Here is a 19,226-nt window from a genome sequence, read left to right as displayed (position 1 = left end):
CTCAGGTTATTTTAGTCACAAGGGAAAAAGCATACATTAATGACAAATAATTAAAATGAAATTTTGATGTTAAAAGTTTAAAAAGTGAATTTGAATAGAAGTTTAACAAAAATGACTATGGATAAAAAATATTCAGGACATACTTTCTGTAACTAAGACAAATCTATTATTCTCAAGCACCATTTTTTTCATTATCAAAATCTTATATATATGGAATTTTCCTGAATTTATTAAATGCTATTTTCCAAATAACATGAAACAACATGAGTAAGTTTTACAACAGATCTTAGTATAGTTGCTAAGCACATTCTTCAATTACTACATCTAAAAAAATATTCTAATAATCTTTTGAACATATAGAAAAAACATGCATTTCAGAACCGGTTTTGAAATTTACTCTTCAGTTGTAAGAAAGATAAGGTATTAAATCTATTTATTGCATACAGATGGAGATTAAATTATTTAAACAAATGAAACTCAGAAGTAATGATTATACACAGTACAAAGAACACTCTGCATTTTGCATGAATATTCATACAGTTCAGTTTCCAGATTCCCAATCTCACATTATAAATTACTTTTGAACAACAGTGTTGCTTTCTTTTTTTCTACTGCACTACTTCCTACATGAGTCTGACAGAGTTTTCCAAATTTCTTGACTACTATAAAATACTTTCATATTTTTCTACAACTAAAACTGACATTTAAATGATATAGTAAAAGCCTTGTGATAAAAATGATTTCCCAGCATTAAAGGTGAGATTCATCACATTGGCTAAAAGTAAGAAATGTGTAACTAACACTTAAAGTCAGAATATTGTATAACCAGTCTATTTTTCCACATACTTTGTCCATTCCTCAAATATTTATTGCGCATCTGTTAAGTACAAGACTGCGTGTTAATAAAGATTAATCAAAGACAAAATTTCTCTTGAAATTACTTACAAAGTGGTTAACAAGACACAGACACACATAACAATTAAGCAGTATAAAAACTGACAAATGTCTTCTTATCTATGTAAAGTGTCATAATCCTTTAGAAGATGAAATATAATGTTAAGCAAGCAGATTAGGAGCATTTTATCTGGAAGCTAGAACTAGTATAGTAGTTGAGGTCATTTCAAGAAGAACATAAAGTGATCTACGCATGTTTCCTGAAACCAGAAAGTCTTAAGTTATTGCAGGAAGTCAGGGACCCCAAACAGAGGGACTGGCTGGTGCTGCAGCCGAGGAACATAAATTGTGAAGATTTCATTTTAATATGGACCTTTATCAGTTCCCAAAATTAATACTTTTATAATTTCTTATGCCTGTCTTTACTTCAATCTCTGAACATCAGTTGTGAAGATTTCATGGACATTTATCAGTTCCCAAATAATACTCTTATAATTTCTTATGCCTGTCTTTACTTTAATCTCTTAATCCTGTTATCTTCGTGAGCTGAGAATGTCAGCACCTCAGGACCACTATTGTACAAATTGGTTGTAAAACATGTGTGTTTGAACAATATGAAATCAGTGCACCTTGAAAAAGAACAGAATAACATCGATTTTCAGGGAACAAAGGAAGACAACCATAAGGTCTGACTGCCCGTGGGGTCCAGCAGAATAGAGACATATTTTTCTTCTTGCAGAGAGCCTATAAATGGACGTGCAAGTAGGAGAGATACTGCTAAATTCTTCTCCTAGCAAGGAATATTAAGTATTAAGACCCTTGGGAAAGAATTGCATTCCTGGGGGGGAGTCTATAAATGGCTGCTGTGGAAGTGTCTGTCTTATGTGGTTGAGATAAGAACTGAGATACGCTTTGGTCTCCTGCAATACCCTCAGGCTTACTAGGATTGGGAAATACCAGCCCTGGTAAATCTGAGGTCAGACCGGTACTCTGCTCTCGAACCCTGTTTTCTGTTAAGATGTTTGTCGATACAATATGTGCACCACTGAACACAGACCCTTATCAGGAATTTCTGATTTTGTTCTGGTCCTGTTACCTCAGAAGCATGTGATCTTCTCCCTATTCATACACCCCCTCCCCATTTAAAATCCCAAATAAAAACTCGCTGGTTTTGCAGCTCAAGGGCATCACAGACCTACCAATATGTGATGTCACTCCCGGAGGCCCAGCTGTAAAATTTCCTTTTTATACTCTTTCTCTTTATTTCTCAGACTGGGCGACACTTAGGGAAATTAGAAAGAACCTACATTGAAATATTGGGGGCTGGTTCCCCCAATATTAAGTTATTTCATTGTTTATGAAAGAGTAAATCATCGTGTTCAAATTTTATTAATAAAAATATTGATTTCTTACCCAATAGCAAGGAATGTGAGACACTGGGTTGTATGAGGCAGTAAATTTTTTATTAGTTCATGTAACTAGGGGAAACACCAGAAGAAGTATAATAATGGGCTTATTATATGCAGTAGACACCATCAAATGCTTAATAATTTTTTCTCAACTTTTAAGGTTAAAAAAAAACTTCTACAAGCTCCAACAAATTCCCAAATAATTATCAATATATTAGATGGGACCATGAAGATAACAGATTAAAACTAAAATTGCCACTCTAAATATTCCTAGGTCAGTGCTTCAATGCACCGTGAATCAAAATGTTGCAATACTGTAGAATGTGCTGATAATTTAATCCTTCCTAAAGAGGGAGAAGGTAACTGCCAGAGAGGCTTTCTTGGCTTAGCAAAGATATATATTAGATAACTGGCTGCTATAATTTATTTCAGAAAGCAAGTATGGGTGTTGTGTGAAATAATTTTCTGAATTATTAAAAGTTTTGATCATTTCATACTTCATTGTCAATAGTTTTTAACTCTCATGTCATAACTGAGATGATTGAACTCAATAGACTCTTCCAGGAGGCTTAAATGGAGTCAAGTTCAGGTGCTGGAATGAGTGGGACATGGACAACAGTCAGGTCTAATTCCCCCTCTTAGTTTGATCAGTGGCTGCTCAGACTAGTCAATGTTTGTGTTGAACCAAGGGGTCCACATTTTGACGATCACCTCTCAGTCCAGCCTTACCCACTTACATCTTCTAGACCTATTTTGCTATTTATACCTATTGACCTCCCATTTGCACCTTTAACAGTAGTTACAAATATTAATATTTAGCTTAAATTATAATTTCCAAGAGCAGAAATAGATACAATTGACCATTGAATAACACAGGGATTAGAGACACTGACCCCTGTGCAAGTCAAAAATCTGCATATAACTTTTGACTTCCCCAAAACTTAACCACTAATAAACTACTGTTGACTGGAAGCATTACCAATAACAGAAACTGTTGATTGACACAGGTCTTGTATGTTATATATGTTATATACTGTATTTTACAATAAAGTAAGCTAGGGAAAAGAAAATGTCATTAAGAAAGTCATAAGGAAGAGAAAATACATCTACTATTCCTTAAGTGAAAGTTGAGCATTATAAAATCTTCATCCTCATGTCTTCACATTAAGTAGGTTAAGGAAGAAGAGGAGACGTCGGTCTTGCTCTCTCAGGGGTGGCAGAGGCAGAAGAAAGTTCACATATGGGTGAATCTACACAGTTCAAACCTATGTAATTCAAGGGTGAACTCTATAATACGTATGTATATTATATGTAAATATGTATATTGTATATTTATATATAATTTCCTTTTTGTTACTTACGTTGACCATCTGCATTGCAAACTTTTCTGTAAGGTTATGCTCATGTGAACGAAGCTGTTTTACACCTTTTAGACTTTTTCATGGTGAGGGTAATTGAACATAAAATAATTAGCTTCTGTAATTCTAATGAAGATAATGTCAGCAATGTAGTTAAGATTTCTGGTTAGTTTATCATAAATGCAAACTCTTATGATCACTTATGTCATGCTCTAAATTAATCAGATGGGACACCTGCTTTCCCTTAAGGTATTCATATATTGTGATTAAATAGAAAAGCATATGCCCGAGGGAAAACTTGCTGGCCTACTAACCTATATTTGGGAGTCATGTTCATTGATGAGCTTAAAAATCCCTTGATAGCCAACAATAATCTGCATTTTTTCCAAATGTTCTGACAAGTCAGTTTCCTGTCATCTGTTTGGTGCTCTGGCTATGTGCTGCTCGTGTCACTCCTCACAGGCCACACGTATACACTGGTCTAGGACGCTGCCACGCCCCACGTCTGCCCCGATAACCGTTTCTGTCTCAATGGTAGTTCCTGTTAATACTACAAAAATGGAAATCGTCAGTGTGGGCAGGCTGCCGTATGGAGGTTCAGTCAGATTAAGACAAATGCACATAGGCAATGTGAGCGCAAAAAAAATAACAATTCAGAAGAAAACTTTGTTGTTTGCGATTGGTATCTTTTCCAGGATTTTTAGAAATAGAGTATCTGTTTTAAAGATTGTTTTGTAAGCAGGTACACTTGAGCTGGTATTGATATGAAGCAAACCAAAAAAGAGTAGTTAAAGTAACCTTTAAAACGTTGTCTTTCCAATGTTGATGCTTGGCCTCTGGCCACAGTGTTTAATCTAACATGACTCATTCTCCCCCATCCCACCTCGTATGTAGAACACCTCTGCAAGGTATCTTTCAAAATAACAAATGAAGACCCTTACTTTGTGAAAAGGGAAATAATGTTGAACAAATTGTAAAAATGTGTTTTAAAAGACTGCATAACATGCCAAGAAAAAAAGAACAGAATTTTCCAACCCACTGAAAGATAGCACACCACCATCAATAGCCAAGCTCATGAATAAATAAATATTTACAACATATACATATGCATATCCAGGCGAGGCTACACTACAGGAACTCAGAATCTGTGGAAATCATTTATGCACATACAGTAGCAAACAGAGGCACTAAAAAGGAAATAATTTTCAAGCACGGTCAACACATTTAAAGTTTTTCAGTAACTTAACTGGCCTTTCCAAAACACACAGAATTCTTTTAACAATATGAAATATGTTGCTATGATTGCTTGTTTCTGAACTTAACTCAGTCATATCCTCATCACACAGCAGAGCTAGCAAATTTCTAGCTGAGCTAGTTAGAGTACATTGGAAAAAGTGGTCATATGTTCAAAGATGAAACATTTCAGACTTGATTTACAAATGAAATCAAATGCATCTGTATTCAAAGCTGTGTGGAATGAATACATGCTTAGGAACACACACAAGCATTTTAAATAAACCTTTCTGAATAGGTTAACAACTTTGCTAAAATCTTGCAGCTATCTTTCTCACGGGTAACTACAGCTCCAAAGATTACTGCTTAAGTTCAACATAGGAAATTAAACTTTGACATGCTATAGGTACTGACCATATGTAAGAAATACAAGTTAACACTCCTGACATCAATAACACCATACATCTCTAGATCCTAAGCTACTAAAGGCCGGCATGCAGGCTAACATAAATAACAGCTTGCGGTTTGCAAGAAAAAGAATCCATTGATAACATTAGGAAATATAGTAATGTGATGGTATAATTTACAAGGCCTGAAGATAATTTGCAGCACCATTCCTCTGGGTGGATCTGCACCAATCAACTAAGCTAAGTGCCTGTTGGAACTTTTCCCTCAAAGGTACAGTAGGCAGAAGATTTGTAATATATTTAATGCCACAAAAGGAGAAGCAGAAAGATCAAACTGATGGGGCTTGGGTATTTAGAAAATCCCGCTGAGATATTGTGGTACATTTTTAAAACTTCTTGTTCATAATGTTCATGCTTCTCTTGAACCTCAGATGATAAACACTGACAGGAAAGAAATGGTAGGGGAGACCCACAAAACATTTTTACAGCTAAGATAAAAACATTAGGTAAAAATAATGCTTCTGCAAAGCAAAATCCTCAGATATATCTCCCATCAAGATTTTTCTCCAAATATACAAACAGTGTCCAGAAAGTCTCTCATGGGATATGTCTGCAGCACCATTCTGGCCTACAGCATTCACAGAACACATACCTTGATAACTTGTGTTTATATAAACAAATGGCATTCGGGGAAGCAGAACCAACTGAACTTTACAGAAAGGTTGATTCAAAGTCTCAAAAATTCTCTCCCATCTCATGATAATTTTTCAACAGCAGAAGAAAATGTATTACAACACTTCAAAGTACGGAAAGGCTTTTTCTCATTCAGCAGACTTTTTTCCAATAAAGTTAATGCAATTTATCTTTATTAACACATCAACACTGATAGAGTCAGCCAGAAAATTAGTGTTGGTGGCACTGCATTTCATAACATGCCCTTTCTCAGACATCCCTCTGATCATTTCACAAAATCTGCCAACAATTCAGGGATCTAACATATTCAGAACCCATTTCTTTTTAAAATACTGCAGCTTCCGAAGGAGAACGCATATATTCTTGCACTAGAGCAGCATGCATCTGCTCTTATAGTCTCCCTGCTGGAAACGATCATTGTAATGCTTTGAAAGCCCAGAAAACCAAACATTGCAAAAACATATTGATATCGAGTACAGAGAAAATTCTTCTTTCTAGCTACCTGCAACACAGATCCCCTTTCCTGAAATAAACCTGATTTCAAACAGAAGCAGCTCCTTCACCCTCAGCTGTCCTTAAGTTAGCATTAACTGGCCTTGATAACTCCATTTAGATCTTTAACACAAAACTTTCATCACTCACCCCCCTTCCAAGGTTTTCCTTTCCAGGGGGTCCGGGTCAGCTTGCTCAGAGTTGGTCCAGAGAAGAACAGGATCAAAAGGAAGAGAAGTTCAAGCCTAGTAATTTTCTCCACTTTCTCTGATGATAACATTTCCACAAGCTAATTTCACAAAATTCCTCACATCCTCTTCCCTCCTGGTTATGAAAATAGCATTAATCATTGAAAAACCTGAGGTAGGTGTTGTTTTGCCATCTTTAACAGCTGAAGTAGCAGCTTCCTGATGTAGCCCTGAGCCAAGCTACATTTCTCACGGATCCGGCTCCTTCTCCTCAGTACGCAGTCAGCCCTGCTTCTACTCCAGAAGCTATAAAATAATTCTGTTCTCCACTTTGCTTTCAGTGGGAATATATTCCTCAGCGTTCTGGGTGAGCTTGATTGAAAATGATAAAAACAGTAGTGTCTGTGTCCAGCAGAAAAGGGAAAAGATGTCAGGATTATGTGCAGAAGATGAGAAGCAGTTGTACTGACAGCTTTCAGGCTGCCTGTGTGATCCTAATAGCCGTGCAACCAACCAAATTGCTCTTTTAAGAGTAATAAGGCTTCAGTGAAAGCCGGTGTCACCGCCACTTGGGTGGGTAGTGCTGGGCTTGAAAACCACCCAGGAACCGCCACAGATAACGACTGCTTCAGTTCAGCTTCAGAATATTAAGGGCTGAGCAAAATATAGTATGCACAGAGGGTAGTTAATCTATTGTGTGGATAGACGAGGATTCGGGCAATGTAGCACAGAAAGATTCAGAACTTAAAATGTATTTTATTTTTTCTTTACTTCACCTCGTGACATTCAAAGGGGATTGCATCTGCACTAATGATTCATAAATGGGTCTGAAATATTTATTAGATGAACAACAGTAAGTATATAATTTTTCTCCCCAGCAATAAAACAGGAAGGGCAAGTTCTCAATATGTAGCTACAGCTCTCTTCTGTATTAAATGAAGTCAGTTTGCTTTGGCATTCCTGTGTCACCCTAATGAACCCACCATGAATGCCACAAGCAAACTTCTGGAAAGACCAACATAGACTGCCAAGGCTTTCTTGAATGTGTTAATCACACATTCAAGAAAGCACATTTTTATTTGTTTGTGTACATCACCATGGAAATACAAAAGGCTCCCCAAGCCTTCCTGTCTTTTGCGACTATATTTATGCAGACATTACTGGTCACAAGGTGTGGTTATAATTAACACACGACAGTGTCCCGGATGAAGATGACGTGGGTGAAGGCGTACATAGAAAATCAACTAGTTTGGTTTTGTCTGGCACAGTGGCTCACATCTGTAATCCCAGCACTTTGGGAGGTCAAGGTGGGAGGATAGCTTGAACCCAGGAGTTTAATACCAGACTGGGCAATATAGTGAGACCCCCACCTCTACCAAAAAAAACCCAAAAATTATCCATGCACGGTGGTACATGCCTGTAGTCGCAGCTACTCAGGAGGCTGCGGCAAGAGGATCACTTAAGTCTGGGAGTTGGAGGCTGCAGTGAGTCATGGTCATGCCACTGCACTCCAGCCTGGGCGACAGAGCAAGACACTGTCTCAATAATAATAATTAATGAAAATAATAGAATCTTTACCACCTGAAGTGAATTGGCATGATCAAAACATTCTGGCTACTATTTTAAATCTGTCTACATGTTAGTATTATACATATGGTCACTTATTTCCTTAATCAGTGAGCCATAATACATGAATTATGCACTTATGTATTTTAAAGTAATCAATTTCTATATTATGATAACCACCAGTTTTATGATGTGATCATTTTCAAAAGGGAATAAATTACCACTTTCAAATCATACTCTTGGAAGAGGTACCTTTAGAAGAGAAAGTTACCTTGTTAAGCCATGTGATAAATTTGAAAATATAGTTATTACAATTTGCTTTTATAAAAAGGAAACAATGTTTGTCAAAAAAAATGAATGGAACATACAAAATAAACTCTCAGATTGTGCCTTAGTTTAGAAACAATAATCACCCTGTATTCAACTTTTCATCTGAAAACTTCTGTGTGAGGAAGGAAAAACGTATGCCCATTTTATAAATAGTGGATTTAAAATTCCATGTCTTTGCATACTTAAAAATGGGAAGCTGATATTTAACTCAGAATTTGATTTTCTTTTTCCAGTCACTATCCTGTTTGCCTGACCATTTCCTCTCTCTTTAAATGCAAGTAAACAGAAACCGGTAGAATAAATTGACCAGCTCCCTCACCACCACCCTCTGAGGAGGACTAGAACTAAAGCCATTTACTTTCCACTGGCTCCATTCCTCTTCAAAGAAAAAGCACACATTTCATGATTAGCAGTTTTAAAAATGTCTTGGGCCTTTGGTAGAACAGAAAAAATGTCAAATAGGTTTGAATATAATGAAAGGGTGTAGGCAGAAATGTTGAATTTTTCTGAAAGGTCTGGCCAGAACAAGGTTACCAGGAAGATCATTCTTTCCTGAATATAGGGTAAAGCTGGTTCGATTCACTCCAAAAATATTTCACGTTTAGATTTCCAAGGTTTCTTTCCTTTCCAGTAATCCCTGGTAGACACCAGGCCGTAGCGCTCTCTGACGGGGAAACTGAAATGGAATTGGAAGAACCAAGTCACTGCCGCTCAACGAGGGAAGTCGCTCTCTTCCAGAATTCGTCTGGCCGAAGTTCGAGGTTCTGCATCACCAGAAGAGAGAAGAGAACGCCTCCTCAGATGGAAATAGGTGAGGGTAGCCAATGGAATAAATAAGGGTAGACGCTGAAGGAAAAGTGAAAAACTAAGTGGAGAGGCAGTCCAATGAGACATACATCTGTGGAAGTATGAGTTTAGAAATGCCTTCCCATCTATGTTAATCTTAATAACAAATCAGCTAACTTATTACAAGTTCTAAGCATTTTGCATTCATCAGCTCATTTAATCCTTACTAAAACACAATGAAGCAGGAATAATTCTTTTTTTTTTGAGACAGAGTCTCACTCTGTCGCCCAGGCTAGAGTGCAGTGGCACGATCTCAGCTCATTGCAAGCTCCACTTCCTGGTGTCAAGCGATTCTTCTGCTTCGGCCTCTGAAGGAGCTGGGACTACAGGCGCCGCCACCACGCCCAGCTAATTTTTGTATTTTTAGTAGTGACGAGGTTTCACCATATTGGCCATGCTGGTCTCGAACTTCTGACCTTGTGATCCGCTCACCCTGGCCCCCCAAAGTGCTGGGATTACAGGCGTGAGCCACCACGCCCGGCCAAAGTTGGGATGATTCTTTCTTGCATTTAGCACAGTATAAACTGAGGCACAGAGCGTTTAAGTCCCGTGTCCAAGGTCATAGTGCTGTTTTGAATTCAAACCCCTTAGTTCCAAGCCTTTGCGAATCCCCATGCTAGGCCCGCTCCTAAACTGTTGTCTCTGCACCCTCAATCCTTCTGAGCTACCTTGCTCATAAGTAACATCTTAATATAAAAGCAGAGCAAATAGTGATAACATGCTGAATATATGTGAGGTTTTAAATGTTTCGATATTTTCTTCATTTTCACGAGCTGGTGAGATGAGTCATTTATCATTCCTACTGTACGTACTGCTACTACTGTACATACTGCTACTTAGCCCAGGTCACATGGTGACTACCCAGCAGAGCTAGAGCTTGAATCCTGCATGGCCCCAGTTTTTGTTATTCTTCTCTTTTACTGAGTCTGGTGCATGGATCTTGGGAAACTGGAAAGGGTGTAAGCAAAGCTTGAAAGGTAAGAGCAATAGAGGGGTTTTGGGGTAGCTGTGGCTTGGAATCTTCTTTAGTTTACTGGCAGCAGCACGGAGGTCTATAAATGGGAAGGTATCAGAGAAGGTCCACCGAGAGAGGCAATCAGAATAAAATTCCTTGCCACCTACTTGTGCTCAAAGGAAAACATGAAGAAAAAGAAGGCCCTAGCAAGACCTGACTTACAGACAGTTACAATACAACATAATAAATGCTTTAATGCAGGCCCTAAAGAATGGTTAGGAAGACTGCAGAGAAGGACTACTATAAAGGAGGTGTATATTAAAGTGAAGTTCAGTGAGAGAGAAGAGAAAGAGCTGTTTCAGCTAGGACATTCAGGGCAGAGAAGGTGGCTTTTTCACTAAGTATCAAATAATGAGAATATATTTTAAGACTAGGTCAAGTCAGGCAAGAGGCAGAGGATAATCCAGGCTGAGGAAATAGCATGAGCATGGTTACAGACAGGAATGAAAGGAACCCTGTCCCCTTCCAGTAACTGCAAGGAAAGCAGTGTGGCTGGGTGTGGAACCTATAGATGGGTAGCCAGAGATTAGGTAGCAGCGGTAGGCAGGGGCTAGATTAAAATGTTGAAGTACATTAACCACCAAAGTCTTAGGCTTTATCCTCAATGGTAGGGGGTCAACAAGGGTTTAAATTAGGGAAATTACATGATCTGAAATGAGTTTAAAAAAATGTTTGACTGCATTATGATGGGGAGTGAAATTAGAAGCAGGAAAAACCGCTTAAATGTGCAGTAGTCCAAGCAAGAAAACTTTGGAAACCGAACTGAAAGCAGCGGGAATAAATGGAGACTAATTTGAAATAAACTTTAAAGTTTATTGTCTATATTCCTTCACTTGAATAACCATTTAAAACCTATATGGTAAGCCAGGAATAATGCTAGGTATTTTAAGAATAATCAGACAAAGTCCCTGTTATCAAAATGCTTATATCCTTAAGAATTGAGTTACAAATTAAATACAAAGAATAATGGGATATTATTCCAGCGTTTAAGCTCTCTTCTTTAAATATGTCATTTGAAGTTTGATTTTGTCTGTCATGCTAGCACTTGCTTCAACTTTGACACCATTAAGCAAGATTTAGGAATCTCCATAATAATATATACTCATTTTTATCCTAATACCATGATTTACTCTATTCTAATTATACCCCCTGACATTTTACTATTTATGCACAATAAATACCATCTTGCCTTTTATTTCTTTTCCTAATAAAGATAAAATTTTTACTAATCTCTGATATTAGGTAATAATGGCATAATGTGAGTTATGTCACTAGGCTTTTAATGATTGAATGTATATGAGATAAAACCTTCCCTAATGAGTTTACAAACAAAATTTGTCACCAAGCTTTCGAAAAAGAATACATCAAATTTTATATCATTATGTTGTTGTTTGTAATCTCACTGGTTATACTCACTTCATTAGATGAGGTTGAAGACTGAGCCAATCCATTTTCTGAAAATTCTGTGAGTTTGGTCACCAGGTACCTAGTAGGCTCTCAGTCAGGATCAATTTTAACCTCAAAAAGACCTGATGTAAATGACGAGTTGATGGGTGCTGACGAGTTGATGGCTGCAGCACACCAACATGGCACAAGTATACATATGTAACAAACCTGCACGTTATGCACATGTACCCTAGAACTCAAAGTATAATAATAAATTTAAAAAAAAAAAAGACATTTGGCAATGTCTGAAGGCATTTTGTGGTTGTCACACAAGGTTGAAAGAGTGCGACTGACATACCTTGTGGGTAGAGACCACGGATTCCGCTGCACACCCTGCGATGCACAGGGCAGGCCTCCCGACAAAGAATTATTGGAAGAAAATCTCCACAGGCTGCAGCTGAGAAACTCGGAGTAATCCTCAGCTTGTCTGATCACAAGGTGATGATTCCTTTTTTATTTTTTTCAAGACGGAGTCTTGCTCTGTCACCCAGAGCACAACCTACCCTAAGCATTTCAGACCAACGAATAGAAGTGGGCAATTTGTTTTTTCTTTTTTCTTTTTTTTTGAGAAGGAGTCTCGCTCTGTCTCCCGGGCTGGACTGCAGTGGCGGGATCTCGGCTCACTGCAACCTCCACCTCCCGAGTTCAAGCAATTCTCCTGCCTCTGCCTCCTGAATAGCTGGGATGACAGGCACCTGCCACCACATCCAGCTAATTTTTGTATTTTTAGTAGAGACGGGGTTTCACCATAGTGGCCAGGCTGGTCTCGAACTCCTGACCTCATGATCTGCCCACCTCGGCCACCCAAAGTGCTGGGATTACAGGCGTGAGCCACCACACCTGGCAAGTGATTCCTGCAGCCATCATTTTATGTAAGTATAGTCAGAACAAATGCTGTTCTTTATTTTTATTTTTTTTTGAGACAGGTCTTGCTCTGTCACCCAGGCTGAAGTGCAGTGGTGAGATCATGACTCACTGCAGCCTCGAACTCTTGGGCTCAAGGAATCTTCCTGCCTCAGCCTCTGGAGTAGCTGGGACCACAGGGACTCACAACTGCACCTGGCTAATTTTTCTATCTTTTTGTGGAGACAGGAATCTGGCTGTGTTGCCTAAGCTGATATTAAACTCCTGGATTCAAGTGATCCTCTGTTCTCAGCCTCCCAAAATGCTTCAATTAAAGGCATGATCTAAAATGTTTTTCTTGACTGAAGCTCACAAGATGACCACAGAACATTTATTACCAACACACTCTACAACAACAGCCATGCAAAATATCCTATTTATATTCTTATGCTTCCAAGGAAGTCTCCTATTTCTGCTACAATAATTCATCCACAGAGAGTAACTCATCTCTCTGAACACCTTACATCAGGCCAAAGAAATGGTGGATTTACCCTGCTTGAGTTCTGGGAAGGGCCCAGTGGTGCATGCGTACATCAATGAAAACCTTTCTAGTCCAGAAAATTCTCACTGTTTCTCCATTATACACACAGACAAAAAAGAAAAAAAAAAAAAAGAAAGAAAAAGAAAAGAAAACAACAACAACAAAATAAAATGAGAAAGTCATCAGGGCAAACTTGGCTGTGTGACTCTGACTACTTTACTTGTCATTAACTTGGCAAAGATTATTCTCTACTAACTACAGGCTGCACTGTTGTTAATATGTTGTATTATATACTCCATCAACAAGCCATCAGAATAAAATTTTAACTGGGATTTAATCAAAGAGACAGTAGTAAATTAGCATTAGCATTAACTTCATAACTCTTGAAAGACCACAAATCAATTCACGATTATCTATATACATACATATGTAGTTTCATTAATTATGTTGTTATTTCTCCCTAATTCTTTAACATTCTATTTTGACTGTGCAAGCCCAAAACACAGATCTGAATGTTTTAATGCCATATCAAACATACACTTTAATTATTTGTTTTTAACCATGTTTTCCATCAACAGAAAAAACCAGGTATTGTATACATCCTTTCTAGCTCAGCCTACTGCAAAGGCACATCATTCCACAACAAGAGAAACATTGCTTGTTTTTTGGCACTATGTATGGTAACATATAATATATATCAGTTTTGTTTCCAAGGTCAAATATATGTACAGTTACATATGTACCAGGTCAAATGCATAATGTATAAATATTTCAATTGCAATGTGGCTGAAGAATTAACTCTGGTTAACTGAAATATCTACTTAAATACAAGAAAAAAATCACTTATTTTCCCTGTTATTGAGGAATCGTTTAAAGATTTTTTATTCCTCTTTCCTTTGCCAGTGATGTCTACAGAGTGAACATCTCTGAATCCCTTTGCTAATTTAAGACCCTGCAGTACCTGAGTATCCCCGGATTGCACATCGGTTCTCATTCTATTCGCCTGCAGTTATAGGAGACAAAAAGGTAAGGCTGAATCTGCAAAGAGATCAGGGCAAGCTGAATTAGATGAACCTTCAGATGAGCTCCTAATACTACACTGCATTTTGCTAATGTTTCCTTTTCATTAAAAAATTAAGCGGAGGCTTATATGTCTTATTGGAGGGTCCTAGTTGATTGTGTTTTACTTCATAATACACTTTTAAACATTTTAGCTGAGATAGGCAGCTTAATATTTTGCTCCATCTAAGCTTTTTCTGAAGAGTAGTTCAAAATATTGGTGGTTTCACTGCAATAACCTGGGCAAATTTGTTAGTATACCACTCTGTGGTTTTGATTCAACAAGTTGTGTGTAGGACGTGGGTGCATGCATTTTGAAAAAAACAAAAAATCTGTTCCGTGTACCTCTGAAATGCACTGCACTGTTACCTAGTAAGCAATTTTATACTGCACTGCTACTCCAGTGTTAATCTGTTATTTTGAAGTTAGCATTTTGCTTATATAGGCAATTTGGTTCATTTTTCACACACATACACACTCCCACACAAGCACACATTACTCCCATACATAATAGATACATACACATACACACATACATATACATTAATTTCTATATATACATAATTTCCATATTATACATATACATATATACATAATTTCTACATTATTATTATTATATATTATTATTTCATATATATTATTAATTTCTATTATTATTATATATTATTATTATTATTATTATATATTATTATTATTAATTTGTATATTAATTTTACATATCACACCCCTCATTATCTACATAAATACACACAATATTGTGACATACACTCCACCTATTATACATTAATACATACACACACACACAATTTTATTCTAGTTTTTGAGAAGTAATTTTAAAAACATTTTTTCACACACACACACACACCCACACATACACACACACATATACACACACATACATTACACACACACTCTATTAATAATATTATCAAGACACACACACTTCTTACACACCCATACACATACATCTCTTACATTCTTACAATACACACAGACATACATATACACCTTTACCTTAATATACACACACACACATTACACACATTAATTCTCTGAGCGAGTGAGAGACCTGGTTCATTTCTGCTTCTTTACACACACACACCCACACCCACACACACTTCCCCACACATACACACACATTAAACACACACACACCTCTACACACAATAATGTATGTAATAATAATACACTCCCCACACACTCCATACCCCTTCTACACATCTGCTAACACACACACATTCACATACATCTACCCACACATACATTACATACACACACACACACACACATTAAAGCGAGGACTTTGTTTATAGTAATTTGAGCCCATTATTTTTTACACACACACACTTCTACACACACACACAATTCCATATTATACATTACATACACACACATAGGACATCGCTCTACACACCCACACACACTCCACACACACACGCTTCTTAAGCACCCCACACCATACACACACTCCACACACACATACACACTCCACACACACACACCTACACACTCTACTACATACACACATACACACATTAATTCTACACGCCTCTACATATACACACACACACATGCCTCACACACATACACACACCCCTATTATACACACCTACACATACACACACCCACACACACACACTCTATTAGTATTTCATTATCAGCTTTTCATCACACACACATCGTACAGACACACACCCCACACACACCCACACACATACACACACACACATACACACACACTCTACACATCTAGCTAAATACACACACACAGACATATACATACAATTCCCACTCCACACATACACACATATATATTATTAATAATAATTAAAGCGAGACTTTAAGCCGAGAGAAGTAATTTGTTTCACACACACACACACACACACCCACACTGCCACAATTCTACACACACACACACTTACACACACACACTCCACACACATACACACACATACGTGCACACACACACACCCTCTACACACACACACATACACACATATACACACACACGTGCTCACACACACCCCCCTACACACCCACACATACACACACACACACCCCTACACATCTACAAATACACACACACAGACATACACATACACCCACCCACACATACACACACACAATTAAAGTTTAAGCATTCTGGGTTTGCTATATAGCACCTGGTTCATTATTTTCTCACACACACACACCCACACACAATTAAAGTTTAAACCTTTTAAAACCAATAGAATATATTTTGAGAATTCATATGAAAAATTAGTTTCTGGCATTTGTTAACACATAGGTAACCTAAGTCGCAAGTGATTACATGACTTCTCTGTAAAGAAGGCCGAAAATGGGTCCTGAGGAGATGTCCTAGTGATTCTATAGAGAATAAGCCTTGAAATCTCATCAAACATGCTTGAACCTGTAAAATATTCTTTTTTTCATCTTAGATATTTTCTTGGGCTTATGTAAAGTTCATTTAAAGGACAGTGCTAGAAAGGTTGACATGGTTTATCGGCTATGCTACATCAATTACATAAAATGTTTCTTATCTATAGGAGAACCCAACAGGATGTTTATTTTTAAAATTTCTTTTTTATAATAAATTTATCCAAACATGGGATATTCCTGTCTACAAATACATAAAATCTACATAGTCTAAATAGCACAGTCACTAAATTATAGTGTTCCAGAGTCCCATGAGGATGTTTGCAGAATATGTACAGTCATGCATTGCTTAGGTATTTTCTGAGACATGCATCACAGGGTGATTCCATCATCGTGTGAATATAATAGAAACTCACACAAGCCTAGAGGGTATAGTTTGCTACACACCTAGGTTATAACACAGCCTATCGCTCCTAGGTTACAAATCTGTACACCGATTAGTGGACTAGATACTCTAGGCAATTGTAATACGATGGAAAGTATTTGTGCATGTAAATATAAAAAGGGTAGAGCAAAAATAGGCTGTTAAAATCTTGTGGACCACTGTCATATATGGGATCTATCACTGACCAAAACATCACTGTGCAGTGCATGACCGTATTAATGGGTGGTTGAATCTGCTAGTGGTTCTCCCCTGAGTACTCCTGAGACTCTAGGGTACTATAATATTGGTCCTGTTTCTAGTTAAATGATAGGTATCCCAAGGAAAAGTGTCTCTATATAATGAATGTTGAAGACAGCAGATACAACTGTTGCACAGTTAACTTTACTTTTTAGAAATAAAGAAATAAGAGTTCTCAGATCATTTATAAGCCGGAAAATAGTGTAAATATCGAACAAATTTAAGTAGTATTTAATAAACATAAAACTGCATATTTTTGCAATGTCTTTAACTATCTTCTATGACTAATTCCTATTATCAATTAGGAATTACTGTAAAAATAGCTGTAGGCTTATCATATAGCCATATATCAGTACATAGCTAAGGCGTGAGTATCACAGACAAACAGCTGACACAACAATAGAAGTAATAATTTACTTTTCTCTCATGAAAAAGTCTGGATACAAGCAGTCGGGCTTTGCTCCATTAAGTTTCAAGAGATATGGGCTCTTTCTATGTTGTTTCTTCATCAGGGATGGCCTCCGTTTACAAGGCAAGCATGTAAGAGGTTCTCTGCATCCATAGACATCATCATGTCAACAGGATGGAGGACAAGAGAAAGAGACAGAGGTGTGAGCTGCTATCTCTCAGAAGGGTTTAGGAAAATTGTCACTTACTACTCCTGCTTACAATCATTTGGCTATATTTTTGTTACATGGTCAAAGCTAGCTACAACAGAAGCAATGACCAGCTAAAATTCTGGGTTTGTGTTCATCTGAGAGAAAACGAGAGTACATTTTGGGGGGAAGCTAGCAGTCTCTGACATAGAATGTGAAGACGGACAGATGGATAACAGGTCTTTAAAAACAACTTTAGTAACTTTCACCTCGTAACACAGCAGCACTTACTAAGTTAGGGACTTCTTGAAGTATCAGATGTAATGAGATCAAGTACATGATCTTAAAATGATCTTATTTCATAGGTTAATAAAATCTCAGAGCCAGATCAGGCTAAAAGATCACTTAGTATAAAAAGCACAAAGAACAAACATTCTTCACCAATGTGTATCCTAGGTTTCGTTTAAATGCTTCAAGTTATATAATTCTCGGGTTTTTTTTTTAAAGTCTATTCTTGATCTCAAGTGCTTTAGATAATAATAATTTTCAACCATTTATTCTAATCCTGTCTTTTAAAATGATGCTAAACAAATATTTTCTTTCTTCATCAAAATGATTCTTTAAATACTAGGAAATAGCTGCTTTCCCCCTTTAGTGTCATCCCTAAAATCACCTTCAGGCTAAATAATCTGCATTTCTTCAACACAAGTTTTAGTTTCATTATCATCTGAGTAATGTCCTTCCTTTAGATTTCTGGATGCTATTACTTCTGTTAAGGTCAATCTTAACATCTGATGCAACAATATTTATTCATCCTAAAACACAAGACTTTCTTCATTTCTTCTTTCTTCCTAATTCAAACTGAACTAAACATAACAGAAATCATCTGGCAGCTGTTCACAGTACCCTCTCCCTCTTATCGCCACCCGTCTCATTCCCGTTGCTTAGATAAAGAGTATGTCCTATGACAAAAGCATGACTCACAATTACTTCTACAGTTCATTTGTCCTGTGTCCTGTAGCATTAAACCTAACGATTTTGACAAGAAAAGAGTCACCTGGCTTCATTTCCTTTTCTGCTGAATATCCATTTCACATGACCATGGCGACTATTCATTAGCCTCTGAAACTTCCATTTCACATGACCATGGCGACTATTCATTAGCCTCTGAAACTTCCATTTCATTACTTTAATCTCATGGCGACAATTCATTAGCCTCTCTGAAACTTCCATTTCACATGACCATATGTAT

The 19,226-nt window shown here is 37.3% G+C and overlaps 1 protein-coding gene and 1 long non-coding RNA gene across 6 annotated transcripts in view; both read right to left on the bottom strand.

Annotated features, from left to right (window-relative positions):
• The window catches only part of ROBO2 (roundabout guidance receptor 2), a 1,748,812-nt gene that overhangs the window by 1,332,161 nt on the left and 397,425 nt on the right, over positions 1-19,226 (bottom strand). For 2 of the 4 annotated variants that reach the window (XM_017954063.3, XM_017954066.3), the window contains exon 1: positions 6,637-8,009. The exons of 1 other annotated variant lie outside the window; for it this stretch is intronic. In XM_017954063.3, the coding sequence (XP_017809552.2) occupies positions 6,637-6,766 (130 nt within the window). In that variant the 5' untranslated portion in view covers positions 6,767-8,009. Of the gene's footprint in view, positions 1-6,636; positions 8,011-19,226 lie in introns of those variants that run through there. One more of the 4 variants, XM_017954059.3, reaches the window with a different exon arrangement.
• Positions 8,969-19,152, bottom strand: LOC103880815. Of its 2 annotated transcripts, XR_004181402.1 has the most exons (3): positions 19,032-19,152; positions 14,223-14,299; positions 8,969-9,416 (listed from the first exon to the last, which is right to left on the bottom strand). It is a non-coding gene; the product is annotated as an uncharacterized LOC103880815 (long non-coding RNA). The 2 variants fall into 2 exon arrangements; XR_004181401.1 differs by lacking the exon at positions 8,969-9,416 and having other exon boundaries at positions 13,747-14,299.

Source organism: Papio anubis, chromosome 2 (genome assembly GCF_008728515.1).
Source record: "Papio anubis isolate 15944 chromosome 2, Panubis1.0, whole genome shotgun sequence".
Taxonomy (NCBI): domain Eukaryota; kingdom Metazoa; phylum Chordata; class Mammalia; order Primates; family Cercopithecidae; genus Papio; species Papio anubis.
Note: the sequence above shows the minus strand (reverse complement) of the source record. Positions and strands in the feature narration are given on the sequence as shown.